Source organism: Dama dama, chromosome 22, assembly GCF_033118175.1.
Source record: "Dama dama isolate Ldn47 chromosome 22, ASM3311817v1, whole genome shotgun sequence".
Taxonomy (NCBI): Eukaryota; Metazoa; Chordata; class Mammalia; order Artiodactyla; family Cervidae; genus Dama; species Dama dama.
Genome location: NC_083702.1, coordinates 1016406 through 1032083, shown reverse-complemented (window position 1 = coordinate 1032083; position 15678 = coordinate 1016406). Strand labels below are relative to the sequence as shown.

At 61.2% G+C, this 15678-nt stretch overlaps 1 protein-coding gene across 1 annotated transcript; it reads left to right on the top strand.

The window, feature by feature from the left end:
* Positions 1–1715: 1715 nt before the first annotated feature.
* On the top strand, positions 1716–4632 carry PIM3 (Pim-3 proto-oncogene, serine/threonine kinase). Its single transcript, XM_061124289.1, has 6 exons — positions 1716–1874; positions 2011–2120; positions 2209–2259; positions 2356–2725; positions 3249–3425; positions 3504–4632. The coding sequence occupies exons 1-6, from the start codon at positions 1790–1792 to the stop codon at positions 3689–3691; spliced, it is 981 nt and encodes a 326-aa protein (XP_060980272.1). The 5' UTR covers positions 1716–1789; the 3' UTR covers positions 3692–4632.
* Positions 4633–15678: the final 11046 nt, after the last annotated feature.

Below are 15678 nucleotides of genomic sequence, written 5' to 3'. Positions count from 1 at the left end.
TACTGCAATCTTACCCTCCCCAGGACAGGACAGGCTATGGGTCCAGGAACCTGGAGCAGCCTGACCCCACGCAGAAGACCCTGTGGACCACCCACTGGTCCCCGAGAAAAACCCACAAGAAGATGGGAGTCTCTGGACTCCACTGCAGGGGTGGGCGCCCTGCCTTGGATCTGACCCTGTGAGTAGCTCTTACCAGCCCCAGGTCCGTGGTGAACTGGCCAGCCCTGGCCTCATGTCCACATGGCAGGAGGGCAGTGGACAGTGTTCCAGGGAGATAAGAACCCAAGAGCTGTACCAGTGCAAGGTCCACTCTCTGCCCTGAGTCAGCGACAGTGGCAACCAAGGGGTGTGACTTGGGGCAGGCTGGGCACGCTGAGGGAGCCAGCAGGCTGGCCAGGGCCTCGGAGGCACATGCTTGGAGGGCGCACCTGAAGGCAACCTCTCTCGGGTGGGCCCAGGGGTGGGGCTGCAATGATGTGACCCCAGCCTGGCCCCCAGGGGCCACACCGAGTATCTGCAATGCCAGAGGGACCAGCACCTTGACCTCTTGGCTCCCCCAATCCTCTCTGGATGGCTGTGGGAAGCAGTGGGCATCTGGGCTCAGCCGGGGAAGGTGGGGGGAAGGGGGGGGGGGCTGGCAGACGGCTGCTCACACCTGAGCTGCTCAGGCTGGTGGTGACCTTGGGCTGAGGTCGGCAACCGTGGGGCCGAATGGGTCTGTGCTGTACAGAAGGCGGAGAACGGGCTCAGGTCCAGACCACGGCCATGAAGACCTGGGCTGGTGCCAGTCCTGACACAGGCGGTCAAGGTGGCCTCCCTGGTAAGGTGGACAGCAGCTGGGCCTGGCAGGCAGCCAGGTGGGTGGAGCGCAGGGGACGGCCCTGCAGGCACGGGGACAGCAGGTCAAAGGTCCCCGGGGGCAGGCACGGTCAGGAAGGCCCTCGGGCTGCAGGTGTGAGGGCAGGCGGAGTGGAGACTGTGGTCCGGGATGGGCAGGACGGAGCCTCACCCCAGGCGGGGGCTTCGAGTCCGGGGGCGCGGCCTGCCCAGGGGTCACGAGCACAGCCCGGGGCACCGGAAGCCGACTCCCGAATCCCGCGGCTCCTCGCAGCCCAGTCGCTGCATTCCCTGCGGGACCGCCGGCGCCGGACCGGTCTCTCCGGTGACCTTCCCAGCGCGGCCTGGGGCGGGCCTCTGACCGCGCCCCGCCCGGGCGTCGCCAATGGCTAGGCCCCGTGCCCTTCGCAAACGCGGGCTCCCATTGGCTCCCGCGGCCCCGCCCCGAGCGCGGGAGCGGGCGCCCGTGTGCGCGCGTAGGAGTGACGTGTGCCACCGCGCCCCGCCGCGCCGTGCGCCTCCGCGGCCTCGCTCCCGCTAGCTAGTCCCAGCCGGCTCGCCGCGCCCTGGGCCCGCCCCGCCCACCCCGGAAGACGCGCCGCTGTCCTCGCGCCACCGCCCGGGCGGAGGGGGCGGGGCCCGGCTTGGCCCGCCCCCGCGGAGGGATACGTGCGACCGTGGCCCAAAACCCCCGGGCGCGGAGGCCGGCGCGTGTAAGCGGCTCGGCTTGAGGCGCGTCCGCGGGGTACACGCTGGGCTTTGCCGGGCACTGCGCCGCGCGGGCGGCCTCGCCCGAGCTCGGAGGCCGGCTCGCCCTCCCGCTCTCCGCGTCGGGGCTCCGCGCGGTCCCGGGAGGCCGCCCTCCCGCGTCCGCCGCCGCGCGGGGAGCCGGGCCGGGCGAGAGGCGGCGCGGAGACCCGGAGCCGGGGCCCGCGCCCGGCCGCCGCCCGCGATGCTGCTCTCCAAGTTCGGCTCTCTGGCACACCTGTGCGGGCCGGGCGGCGTGGACCACCTCCCGGTGAAGATCCTGCAGCCAGGTATGCGGCGGCGGGGATCTGGAGCGCACTAGGGTCAGGGGGCCGGGGGCCAGGGGCGCACTAGGGTCGGGGGGCCGGGGGAGACCGGGGGCCGGGGTCCCCAGCTGCCCCAACCCTGCTTGTGGGCTCCCCACAGCCAAGGCGGAAAAGGAGAGCTTCGAGAAAGTGTATCAGGTGGGCGCCGTGCTGGGCAGCGGCGGCTTCGGCACAGTCTACGCTGGCAGCCGTATCGCTGACGGGCTCCCGGTGAGTCTGGCCGCCGGGCACTCGGGATTCTCGACCCGCGCGCGTCGTTGCGTTCTCGCGGGCCTGACCACTGGTCCCCTCTCCCCAGGTGGCCGTGAAGCACGTGGTGAAGGAGCGGGTGACCGAGTGGGGCAGCATCGTAAGTGCAGGCGGGGGCGCCGGGCGGAGAGGGGGCGCCGGGCGGAGCGGGGGGTACGGGAAGCAGGTGGAGTGCGCTGACCGCCGTGTCCCCTAGGCCGGCGCGGTTGTGCCGCTGGAGGTGGTGTTGCTACGCAAGGTGGGCGCGGCCGGCGGCGCGCGCGGGGTCATCCGCCTGCTGGACTGGTTCGAGCGGCCCGACGGCTTCCTGCTGGTGCTGGAGAGGCCCGAGCCGGCGCAGGACCTGTTTGACTTCATCACGGAGCGCGGCGCCCTGGACGAGGCCCTGGCGCGCCGCTTCTTCGCGCAGGTGCTGGCCGCCGTGCGCCACTGCCACAGCTGCGGGGTCGTGCACCGCGACATCAAGGACGAGAACCTGCTGGTGGACCTGCGCTCGGGCGAGCTCAAGCTCATCGACTTCGGCTCGGGCGCGCTGCTCCGCGACACGGTCTACACTGACTTCGACGGTGAGTGCCCTCTCCTCCGAGAGGACCGAGGGGCTTGCAACTGTTGGGACCGCGCGCCGCGCCGGCTCGCTCGCGACCACGGCCAGAGTGGGCTCTCGGGCCGTTGTGTCCGGTGGGTGCGGGCGCGGGGTGGGCTCGGGACTCCCTTGGCCCGGCCGGGAGCCCGGCGCCGCCGCGAGCCTTTTCTCCGCGCGCGCGCGCGCGAAGCGTGGGGGCGCAGCGCAGAAATGCCCGCATTGCGGAGCCGGGGAAGCCGGGGCTCCCCGCCCCTCCCGTATCCTCACCTCACATCTGTTTGTTGTGAAACCCGAGCCCGCGCTCACGTGACCCGGCGCCCGCGCCGGGCCAGCTGGGGGGGCGGGGCGCCCGGGAGGCCCCGCCCGCCGGGGTTTTTCCAGGGCAAGGAGGGGCAGGATGTCGCGGCGGCTCAGTCCTCTGGCTCCGCCGGGAGTGCGGGCGCTCCGGGTGTGGATTGCCGGCCGCTGCCCCGGGGCGGGCGTGCTAAGCCCCGCGTGTCCTCCAGGCACCCGCGTGTACAGCCCCCCGGAGTGGATCCGTTACCACCGCTACCACGGGCGCTCGGCCACCGTGTGGTCCCTGGGTGTGCTGCTCTACGACATGGTGTGCGGGGACATTCCTTTTGAGCAGGACGAGGAGATTCTCCGGGGCCGCCTCTTCTTCCGAAGGAGGGTCTCCCCAGGTGTGTGAGGGGGCTGGGCCTGCCGCGGGGCGCAGCAGGGCGCGGCAGGCCTCCTGCTGATCCTCTTCTCCTCCTCAGAGTGCCAGCAGCTCATTCAGTGGTGTCTGTCCCTGCGGCCCTCGGAGCGGCCCTCGCTGGACCAGATCTCTGCCCACCCCTGGATGCTGGGGGCTGAGGGGGGCACCCCAGAGAGCTGCGACATGCGGCTCTGTGCCCTCGACACCGACGACGGGGCCAGCACCACCTCCAGCAGTGAGAGCTTGTGAGCACGGCCTGTGCCTGGCCCCAGGGGCCGGAGGGACCCCCTGCCCTGACCAGGTTGTCTGCTCGTTTACGAAAGCAGTGATCTCTGACCCCTGGTGACCTTTGCCTTTGGCACCAACCCGTTTCCTTTGCTTTGAGTGCCTTTTCGAACGCTGCTCTCATGGGACTTGGTTTTCTCAAGCTCTGTCTGTCCAAAGACACTCTGGACCAAGCCAGGTCCTGCCTGCCCTCCACCGGCGCTTGACCCGAGACCGTCCCTCTCCTGTGTCACTCCGGAGGGGGCCCTGACCCCCCCGGCGCCTCCGCGTCTGACATGTTGGACAAGGAGCACTCCTGAGTCCTGTGGCCTCATCTCACCTGGGCACAGGGTCCCTCGTGACCCCCCCCAACCAATGTCTCGGTGTTTGTCTGGGCACGACTGTGCACAAGCAATGCAACGTTCAGGCCTTGCTGCCCACCCACCCACCTGATGCGTGTGCGTGTGCAGACGTCTTATTTATGGTGTGACCCCAAGGAGGGCTATTTATTGTTTAATTTATTTGTCAAGGTTCCTCCCTCCCAGCAGCCCTACCTCCTTAAGGCCCGTGGGCGGAGGAGGGGGTGGCTGTGCGAGTGGACCCCAGGCCCCAGTCCTTCCTGTGTCTGTCAGAAGGTGGGCTGGTACAGCGGCTAATTTAAGGGGCATGGGTGACCCTGCCACCTCGAGGCCCTGCGCCTGCGGGGTGGGTTTTAAATTATTGACATTGTACAGTCTGCTTGTTGGCTCTGGAGGTTGGGGGTGGGGGGACAGAGTCTCAAGCCTTTAATTTATTTCAGCAGCTGTGTGTTTGCGATCCCAGTGTGTGCAGGCACTGTGGATAGGGGCTTCTTTCAGTTTAAAAGTGAGATGTCTGGAAATCATATTTTTTATACAGGTATTTCAATTAAATTGTTTTGTATTAAACGAACGTCCTGTGTTTTCTGGGTTAGTCTGGAGTAAGAGGGGAGGAGGTTTGGGGAGAAGGGGCCTCTGGTCTCCGTTTAACACTCTGCTTTTTTTCTGGGGAAGGCGGCAGTGTGAGGGGCTCAGGCGCTTCCCTCCCAGCTTTGGCCTCCCTGCCACCCCCTTCTCTGACCTGCTGCACCCTAGGGAGTGGGTAACACGCTGTGCCTTCAGGGCCCCTGGGAGAGGAGCAGGGAGCTGGGTCTGGGTGGGTCTAGCGGGGGAGGTCATTGCCAACCCTAATCTGGAGCCTTGTTTGGCAGTGGCCCCAAGAGGCTGAAGGTTGGGTAAAAGTCTGCCAAGAGGCAGAGACTTGCAAGTACAGAGAATGCAGGTGGGCGTGGTTGGGTCTTGGCCTGACAGGTGGTGGGCAGGAGCCGTGGCCAAGTACAGGTGGAAACACGTGCACCAGGGTGTGAGACCAGGGGGGCTGCGGAGGGTCTGGCATTTACAGGGTCTGTCCAGCTCACAGGCCTGCTGGAAGGCCCTGGGAACAGACCTGGGCCAGAACCGTTCTGGGCTCAAAGGTTAGAGCAGAGGCAAGAGATTGTAGAAAGTGAAGCTGGAAGACCCTTCTGGGGGGCAGGGTTGGGGGGCTCCTGGCTGGGCCATTCAGGGATTCAGCGGCTCTTCGTGGCCTGCCTGGGGCCGGGGGTCTCCCCAGGGGCTGCTCCTGAGGCCTGGCATCCTGGGGGGCCACTCAGTGTGGGTGGGCACACTGGAGACTCTGCCCATGGCCCTGGTCTGGCCAGCCTGCCCACATCCTCCCAGGAACGGGACGCTCAGGGTGGAGGACAGGGACCCCCACTCTGGTGACAGTGACCCCATGTCACTGTGATCCTGGTCCCCACTTGCAGTGGAGGGTGCTGGGCTGGTCTTGGGCACCCTGCCCATTCACACCCCATGCTCTGTCCATCCGTCAGACCATCCAGCTCGTCTTAGCATGGGGCCCAGTCCAGCCATGGGGAGTGGGAGGCACGCCCCATCTAGTCTCCAGGTGCTGCAGCCAGCTGGGAAGGCGAGGAGGCTCCCAGAATCAGGGGCCCACTTGCCAGCAGGCCTGCGCCCCTGGTGTGTGCAGGCTCCCTGCAGAGGTGGGGTTTGTCCTACGTGTTAGAACTAGGCCTGCAGGCCTGGGACGGGAGGCAGGGAGAAGGGGCTCCTCTGACCCAGGGCCTCTGGGGACCAAGATGAGACTGTACCTGCGAGCAGGACCCCCAGCCCCCGCTTGAGGCTACTGGCACCGTGGGTGGTGTGCACAGCCTGGGGCTGAAGCAGTGGGCCAGGCTGCCTGAAGAGCGCAGAGGGCCAGACCCCACCACTGCCTGGCACCCCAGGCTGCCAGCTCACGGGCTTCTCCCCGCCGCCCTGCTCCAGAGGCTGCCCTGTCCAATGGCCCTGCTCCACCCGGCTGGTCCCCCATCTCCACTCGGCTTTAACACCTTGGCCAGTTTAGTACTGAGCCCCCTTAGAACCGCCTGTTCACGGCTCGTCCTCAGGGGCTCCCCTTGGGAAGAGTGGAAGCCTGGCACGCTGTGGCCCCCCGCTCCTGTGCGCCCCTCCCGGGGAGCGACGCACTGTGCACTGGGCTGGTGGGCACTGGCTCAGCTTCCCAGGGAGAGTCCGGATGCCGGATGGAAACCCACCCGCCACAGCTGGCTGGGCCTCACTAAGTTTCTTTCCTCAGCCGCAGCCCCTGAAACGAAACCTTGGCGTGGCTTTGGTGCCCCAGCTTCACAGAAAAGGGAAGTGATCCCAGGCAGGCCCTCTGGGCGTCCACACCCTGGCCAGTGGAACCCCCATGCTGCAGAAAGCACAGAAGGAAACTCGAAGGGACAGGCTGGGCGGCCCCGAAGTGGCGTGGAGGCTGGACAGGCAGCAGCAAGAGGGCCACCCACCTGCCTGACCCTCAGGAGCAACGTGGCTGGAGGGGACAGGCCCCACACAGGCGCACTCACCAGCCCCGGGGGGCCCCCGCGGGAGAGGTGCTGCGGGATGGGCCGCCTGGGGTCCTGGGCGGCACCAGGGGTTGGGGTCGGCCAGGCCGGGCTCTGGTCCCAGTGCACAAGGAGGGACAGGAGCTCACTGGGCCCAGTTCACCCCTGACCCACAGCTGTGGCTGGGGGTGCAGAGGCCCAGCCGATGACATGCCAGCCCGGGGTGTCTCATGGGTCTGCCCCCCCACAGAGGTCTTTGGTGGGGGGGGGGGGCTCTGCCCGCGCCTCCAGCTCGTGGCTTCCAGGCTGGCCGACTTTCCAGGCAGCCTTGGCAAAACCGAGCCTGGATTACACAACAGACACCCCGCCCCTCGCCCCAGCCCCCAAGGGTTCCCAGCAGTCTGGCCCGAGTGGTGGGAGGGGGCAGGCAGAGCGTGCCCCTCCAGCACTGGTCACGGCCCTTCCCCTGGCTTGGTGCCTGAAAAGAGGCCCTTTCTAGGGAGACAGACCCCCGATGCTGGCCTGGGTACAGTGAGATGGGGGTCCATGCTCTGATGAATGAGTAAGGGCTTTGGGGGGTAGGGCACCTACACTCAGCCCTGAATGTGCCAGGGAGGTGCTGGAGGGCGGGACCCCACCCCCCACAGAGCTCAGGGACCCTCCCCACCCGGGACCCCACCCCCCATGGAGCTCAGGGACCCTCCCAACCCCCCACCCCCCACGGAGCTCAGGGACCCTCCCCACCCGGGACCCCACCCCCCACGGAGCTCAGGAAGGTGGGCCGGCTCCAGCCTGGCCTCTGGCCCCTCCTGCCGGGGGGCTGCTTGGCCTGCTCCGAGACCCGGGCCTCTGTGGGCAGGGAGTTCTGAGGGCACTGGGCCTGCATACCTGCCAGGAAGACAGGTACCTGGTCTGGGGCCTTCGCGTGACGCACCCCCCCAGCCACCCCCCAGGAGCCTGAACCCCCTCCTTGGCAGGATGGCGAGGAGGGCCGCTGACGCCCAGGCCCGGCCAGGGCCGTCTGTCCTGCCCCCTGTGGCCCCAGGGCCCCCACCCGAGCCTGGGCTGTGGGGAGGGGGCGGGACCCTGATGACGAGAAGGCCCTGCTGGTGCCAGGCGGCAGCAGATGCCCTGGGTCCTGGGGCCCATGACCAGGAGGGCCGGGAGATTCCAGCCCTGGGCCAGGCCGGGCAGGGGCTCCTGACACCCAGGTAAGCCGCGTGCTGACCCACCACATCCTCCCTGCGTGGTGCGGGTCTGGAGAAGCCTGGACTGGGGCTCCTGTCTTGGCATGGCCTATCTGAGTGGAGGGTGGGGGAGGAGTCCACAGCCCACACTGGAGCCTCCCTCGGAGTTGCCCCAAGCCTCCCATCTCCCTGTCGCTGGCTCCTGAGTTGCCCCAGACCCCCCACTCCCTGGCCCAGAGCCAGCACAAAGGGCCCTTTCCCTCTGGAGGGAACCAGACGCCCCCAAGCCCCGGGGCCATGACCCAGACCGGTGGGCATGGTGGATTCAGGCTGGGACCCAGACGAGGCAGTGGGGTTCTCGGGGTCAGGGTCAGCCTTTCTGCTGGGCGGGCTTCAGAGCGGGCCTGAGAGATGTCAGTCCTAGCAGCTCTGCAGAGAGCGGAGAGGTGGGGGGGGCCACGACAGGTGGGGGAGCCCGTGGGCTGGGGGACGGGCAGACCTGGGGGGCAGCCAAGCCTCCACCAGCAACACACCCCTGGGGTCTCTGCTCACCCGCAGCCTGGATTCCCCAACAACCTACTCCTCCTGGGTGAGCTGCGTGGGGGGACGGCTGAGGGGGGAGGTGGGGTCTCAGAGAACGGCTGAGGGGGGAGGTGGGGTCTCAGAATGGCTGAGGGGGGAGGTGAGGTCTCGGGGGTGGGGCTGAGGGGGGAAGTGGGGTCTCAGGGCCCCTCAGGCCCCAGCAGAGCCCCGGGGGGCACACGTAGGCCTTCCTCCGAGAGCTCCACCAGCCTCAGCTCTCCCCGCTGAGAGGTCAGGACGGGCTGCCCCGCAGACTCCAGGCATGTTGGCCGCTGAGACCCCTGGCCAAGGCCGGCCCAGCACCCTTCCCAGCAGGCCCCCCACCCAAGGACCAGAGGAGGCGCCCCGGACCCCGGGCGGCCCTGGAGCAGGTGAGGGGCTGCTGTGGGGTCCCTGTGCAAGTCGCCCAGCAGCCCCCTCAGTTTCCCCTCCAGGAAGCTCCGGGGGGACCCCCTGGGCACAGAAAGGCTGTGTGTACGTGGGGGGGGTCAGTGGGCGTGTGTGTCTGGGTGCTCGTGTGCATGCGCGTGTGACCCCGCAGGGCGGCTGTGCGTGCGTGCGCCCCTGTGCTCCCGGGACTCCGGGCGTCCTCCCGCCACGTGCCCAGCTGCCTCTGGGACTCGGTCTGTTCCGACGCCCCCGCAGCCCGAGGGGGGCCCTGTGACTCAGCACCCGTGGGGGCGGGTGGGCCAGGGGTCGGAAGCTGGTGATGGGGGAGGCAGAGGGAAGCGGCGCCAGGCTCCTGCCCCGGGCCCTCCCGCCCCCCAGCTGCCAGCTGCCATGGCGGCCGGGTGGCCACACACGTGTACCCGTGTTAGAGCGCACATGCGTGCTGGCTCGTGCGCAGGAACCGCCTGCATCCCCAGAGGGGGTCCGAGAGCCACGAGGGCAGCAGGGTCTCGGGAAGGGGGGCTCCGCCGAGGTCTGAGCAGGGAGAGGCGTCGACGGCCGCGGGGCGGTGGGGGAGCCGCCCTGAGGCGCGGTCCCTCGGCAGGGTGGGCGAGCTGGGTGAACTCTGGGGCCAGACTCGCGTGGGGGGCTCCAGGTCCTGCGAGAGGGGAGGCGGCCGGGTCCCTGATGGCTCAGGTGGACCCTCCCAGGTGCCTGGGTGACCCCCTGCCCCGCACAGCAAGGCCCCTCCGTCCGGAGCAGCCCTCAGCCGATTGCCTGGGGGGCCGTCCCATCCCCGTGTGACCGGCCTGGGTCTGGGGCAGGGGCGCTGGAGTGCCTGGGAACTTGGAACACAGTCCGCCGGCCTCCCCGCCCAGGCCGCTCGGTCCCATCCTTGTCATGCGTGGTCGCCTGCACCGTCTGCCGGGTGCCTGACCCCTACGCCTGGCTGCGGCCGGCGGCCACTGACGCTAACGGCCGGATGAGCTGTGGCACCCAGAGCTGGGGGCCAGGAGACGGGTGCGTGCAGGCCTGGTTACGGGGGCGGGGAGGGGAGGCAGCGACCGCCCTGCTGTGGCAGTGCCTCCAAGGCCCCGGCCCAGAGGTCCGCTGCCGCTGCCGCCAGAAGTCCAGTTTCCCTGCCAGGGCTGGCCCTGCTGGGCTTCCCGGCCCTGCTGGGCAGGAAGGAGCTGCGGTGGGAGGGCCCCAGGGCCGAAGGGCTGTCGCGTGCAGTGGGCAGGGCCTGGTCACTCGGTGTGCGTGGCCACTCTGCAGCACTGCCTTCCCTGGGGACTCTGGGGCTCCAAGAGGAGGAGCCCCGGCCCGGGGGTGGGGGTCTCGGGGAGAGGCAGGGTGGGGGAACCTGGGGGCTGGCCCACCCCTTGGCGCCATGTCAGTCTCCGTCCGGACTGCCCACGCTGCCCGCCCTTGGGTGCCCCTACTGGGATCCTCCAGGCGGTGTCTGCCTCCCGACGCCCCCTCTCTCAGGCGTGCCCATCCAGGCCCACCCTGGCCCTGTGCCGACTCCAGGCCTCTGTCTGTGGGGCCACCAGGCTGTCCTGGCTAACCGCTCCAACGGGCCCTCCCACTGGAGCCACCTCCACCCAGGAGCCCACTCCCCTAGACAGCACCCCAGCCTCCCCTCGGTCCCCAGAGGTGCAGGGGGTCCCCCACCTCCAGAGGGCCTGCTCCCTCCAGGACTCGTGGGGGCGAAGGGGATGGGGAGTCCTCCACCAGGGCCCCTAGAGGCAGGTCCACGTCAGGCATTTCCTTTCAGCTATCTGCATTTTTAATAATGAGCCAAATTCCTCATGTTAAAAATATTCTGAGCCACTTTAAACATTTCTCATAGAGTTAAATGGAAATCTAATAAAATCTGTGAAAAGTATTTTTAAAACAGCTTTATCGAGGTATAATTTACATACCATGAAGTCCACCCACTTTCAACGACTTCAATGAGCCGCCCACAATTCAATGATTTTAGTAAGATTTCCGTGCAGCCACCACCACACAGTCCAATTTTAGCAGGTTTGAAGACCTCCTGTCCTCGCAAGCAGTCACTCGCCCCCCACCCCAGCCCCCGGCAACCAAGCTCCTGCTTTCTGTCCTCATAGACTTGCCTTTTTTGGACATTTCACATAAACAGAGTCTACACCTTGTAGTGTTTGCTGTCTGGCTGCTTTTCTCAAGCACACGCATTTTGAAGTTCATCCATGATGTAATGGGTCCATAGTTCATTCCCATAAAAATATTCCATGGTGATGGTAGTGTTGTTCAGTCACGTACAACTCTGAGACCCCATGGACTGCAGCACGCCAGGCCTCCCTGTCCATCACCAACACCCAGAGCTTGCTCAGACTCATGTCCATCGACTTGGTGATGCCATCCAACCATCTCATCCTCTGTTGTCCCCTTTTCCTCCCGCTTTCAATCTTTCCCAGCATCGGGGTCTTTTCCAAGAGTCAGCTCTTTGCATCAGGTGGCCAAAGTATTGGAGCTTCAGCATCAGTTCTTCCAATGAATATTCAGGACTGATTTCCTTTAGGATGGACTGGTTGGATCTGCTTGATGTCCAAGAGACTCTCTAGAGTCTTTTCCAACACCACAGTTTGACAGCATGAATTCTTCAGCACTCGGTCTTCATGGTCCCCTCTCACATCTATACACGACTACTGGAAAAATTCCATTGTAGAGAGCCATTTTGCTTATCCATTCACTAGTCGATGGATATTTGGGTTGTTTTTTCCCCCACACTTTAGCTCTTATGAATAAGATTGTTATGAACATGCGTGTGCATGTCTCCATGTGCACATACATTGTCACTCCCCTTCGGCAGATAATTCACCGTGGGGCCGCTGGGCCATCTCTGTGTAACTTTTGAAGAAACTGGCTCTGTGTTTTGTATCCAGACCAACAATATACAAGGTTTCCAATGTTCCCGTGACCTTGTCAATGCTTGTTATCACCTTTCATTTTGATTATCACCGTCCTAGTGGGTGTGACACTGTTTTGCATTTGGTTTCAATCTGAATTTTCCTAATAACTAATGATGCTGAGCATCTTCTCACATTTGATGAGACATTTCACCAAAGAAGATACCCAGCTCCCCTCCTCCTTTTGTGAAATGTCTCATCAAACACTCCACCTGTTTTCACTGGGGCTGCTTTTTTTTACTGTTCGTTAAATTTTGATATATGTTTGTGAAGCGAGTGAAAGGCACTCAGTCGTGTCCAACTCTTTTCAACCCCATGGACTATACAGTCTATGGGATCTTCCAGGCCAGAATATTGGAGTGGGTAGCCTTTCCCTTCAGGGGATCTTCCCAACCCAGGGACGAGCCCAGGTCACCAGCACTGTAGGCGGATTCTTTGCCAACAGAGCCACAGGGAAGCCCACATATGTTTGTAAATTGTGGTAAAATATACAGAAGCGTGTTAAGTGTATGGTTGTCTCATTTTGAGTTGTGAGTGTTCTTTGTATAAATATACAGAACAGTTTAGAGTGCGTGTTTGTCCTGTTCTGAGTCGTGAGTGTTCTTTCGCACATGTGACTTGTGGACACTCACCCCCGTTTTCATCACCTTACTGCTGCCGTTTGAGGCAGAGAACATTTCCTGTTGACCAAGCCCGATCTCCTTTCCCCTGGATTCCGTCTTTAGTGCTGTACCGGACCACTATGCATAACTCAGGGGCGCAGAGATTTTCTCTGACTTGTGAAAGGTTTTATAGCTTTAGCTCTCTCATTTAGGTTTATGGTTCATTTCGAGTTAATTTTTGTGTATGGTGTGAGGTAAGGGTCCAAACTCCTCTGTCAATGTGTGGATATCCACTTGTCACGGCACCATTTATTGAAAAACTATCCTTTTCCCACTGAAAACTGTGGAACCTTTGCCACAAATCATTTGATCATGAATCTATGGGCTTATTTCTGGACTTTCAATCCTGTTCCATTGACCTGTGTGTCAATCCTTACCCCCAAAACATGCTGTCTTTACTGCTGTAGCTTTATTGTAAGTTTTACAATTGGAAACTGTAATTTCTCCAACCTTGTTCCTTTAAAAAATTGTTTTGGCTATTTTGTGTCCTTTACATTTCCATACACATTTTATGGTCAGATTATTGATTTCTGGCCCTCTTAAATCTGCTTGCATTTTGATAGGGATTGCATGTATATGTGCTCAGTGGCTCAGTCCTGTCTGACTCTTTTGTGACCCCGTGGACTGTAGCCCACCAGTCCGTGTCTCTGTCCATGGGCTTCCCCAGGCAAGAATACTGGAGTGGGTTGTCATGCCCTCCTCCAGGGGATCTTCCCAACCCAGGGATCGAACCCACATCTCCTGCACTGCAGACAGATTCTTCACCACTAGTGCCATCTGGGAAGCCCAGGGATTGCATTCAATCTGTTAATCCAATTGGGGAGTACTGGCATCTTATCAATATTGAGTCTTCCCCCACAAACTCTGGGAGACAGTGAAGGACAGGGAAGGCTTGCGTACTGCAGTTCATGAGGTCGGAAAGAGTCAGACATGAGTTTGTGACTGAACAACCACCCCCATGAACACCGAATGTCTCCCTGCTTGTCTAGACCTCTTTAATCTCTCTCAGAAATGCTAAGAGATTTACGTATACAAGTCTTGCCCCCTTTTGTTAAACTTACTCCTATCCATTTCACTTTTGTTCAGTGCTATTGTAAATGAAATTGTTTTCTCAGTTTCCTCTTTGGCTTGTTCATTGCTAACCCATGGAAATGCGGTTGAATTTTGTATGTTGATTTTGGGGACTGGAACCTTGCTGAACTCACTCATTAGCAGCTTTCTTCCTCTATGACCGCTTGCCATTTGGCCGCAAATGCGTCACAAATGCAGAAATGGATGGTTTCTGGTGGAGGAAAAGGGAACCTTCAGGTAAGTGGAAAGTACCAGGAAAATAATGGAGAGGAAGACATTTAGGGAAATGACACTAGAAGCTTTGAAGTCTTTAACTCCTGCTCTTGCCACTAGCCCGACTGTGCGTGGAGCTGACCCTAATTAACATATGAAATGACTGGAAAATTGATCTGACCAGCAGACCTCCACCCAGGTCTCAGACTAAGCACGAGGCGTGCACACGTGGACAGACCTGAGTAGAACAGCAAACACTGGCTATCACTGAACACTGGAAGCAGAGACCATGGGAAACCAGCATTCTCCACGGGCAGGGGGAGACCCGTAATACTCAGGTGTCGGGGATAGGAACTGAAGTCACCTGGTGTCCACAGAATATAAAATCTCAACTCTCCTCACAGAAGAAAAGACAACAGACACAAACAGTGGGATGCCACAGATAACTTAGAATTATCTGACTGGGACTCTAAACCAGCTTTTAACCAGAAACTGCAAACAGCCTTGACAAAATATTAACAGAATGACTCAGCAAAGAAATAGAAAGATACAAAGAAGCAAACGGAAATTTTGGAACTGAAAAATTCAATAAATGAGGCAAAACAAAACTTACTGGGTGGTTTCGCTAGCAGGATGGCGATGACAGAGGAAAGAATCATTGAACTTGACAGATCAGTAGAAATTAGTCTAAGAAATAGTCAGAGATGTTAAAGAATGAACAGTCTCAGGGACTCATGGGGCCGTGACAGAGGGGCTGGATTTGTGCTGCTGAAGTCCCTGAAGAAAGGAGAAAGACCGTGGGGCTGAAAAAATATTTTGAGGAAATAATAACAGAAAACTAAAGAAGAAATGGGTTTCCCTGGTGGCTCAGTGGTAAAGAATCTACCTGCCAATGCAGAAGACTCGGGTTGGATCCCTGGGTCGGGAAGACCCCTGGAAGAAGGAAACGGCAACCCACTCCAGTATTCTTGCCCAGAGAATTCCATCGACAGAGGGCTGCAGTCCATGAGGTCACAAAGAGGTGGGCATGACTGGGCGACTAAATAACAACAACAAGGAAGAAACACTGACAATACCCAGTGCTGACGAGGCTGTGAGCCGCTGGAGCACCTGGACGCTGATGCTGGGAAGGCAGAGCCACACGGCCGCTCGGGGAGGTGCTTCTCAGTTCCGCATGCAGGTAACTGTGTCCTTACTGCCGGATACAGCGATCCTGCCCAGACACTTATCCCAGAGCAATGGAGATGTGTGTTCACACGGAAACCTGCACTGAATATGGCCAGAGGCTTTATTTGTAACAGCTGAAAACAACCCAGACATCTTTCAACGGGTGAACTGTGCTGATCTACACCATGATAGGACTGCATCACAAGAGAAACAAACTTGACTCACGAAACCTCCCAGATGAATCTCAAAGGTGTTACAGAGCAAGAGAGACCAGTCCCAGCTGCCTTCTGCCTGATTCCATCCACGGAGAACATCATACCATCAAGGAGAACGTCAGCGGTTGCCAGGGGTTACGGTGGAGAGAAGTGTGCCCCAAAGTTACGGCAGGGGCAATTTGGGGGTGATGTAACTGTGTGTACCCTGTGACAGTGACAGCTATCCAAATGTGTTAAAATTCAGAAAACTGTACACCAAAATCAGAAAGTCAATTTTTAATTGGGAGAGGGGGAGGATAAATAACATTTCGCCCTACAGCTGAAGCTAACACAACATTGTAAATGAACTACACTCCAATATAAAATAAAAATTGAATCAAAACGTCAATTTTACCATTTAATAATTAAAGTGAGACATACAAGATATTTTTAAAACATATGTTTCAGGCAGTGTTTACACGCGCCAGGGCTTTCTCCTTGGCACGCGTTCTCCCGCGGGCGAGGGCACCGCGGCGCGCTCGGGCCTCGGGACGCACAGCGCCCCGGAGCTGATCGCTTGTCCTGCGGTCCCCCCCCTCGGGAGGGTCAGAGGCGTGACAGACACTTGCAGCCCAAGGCGAGGGAGGCGTCCTCACACACGCTCCGCTCAG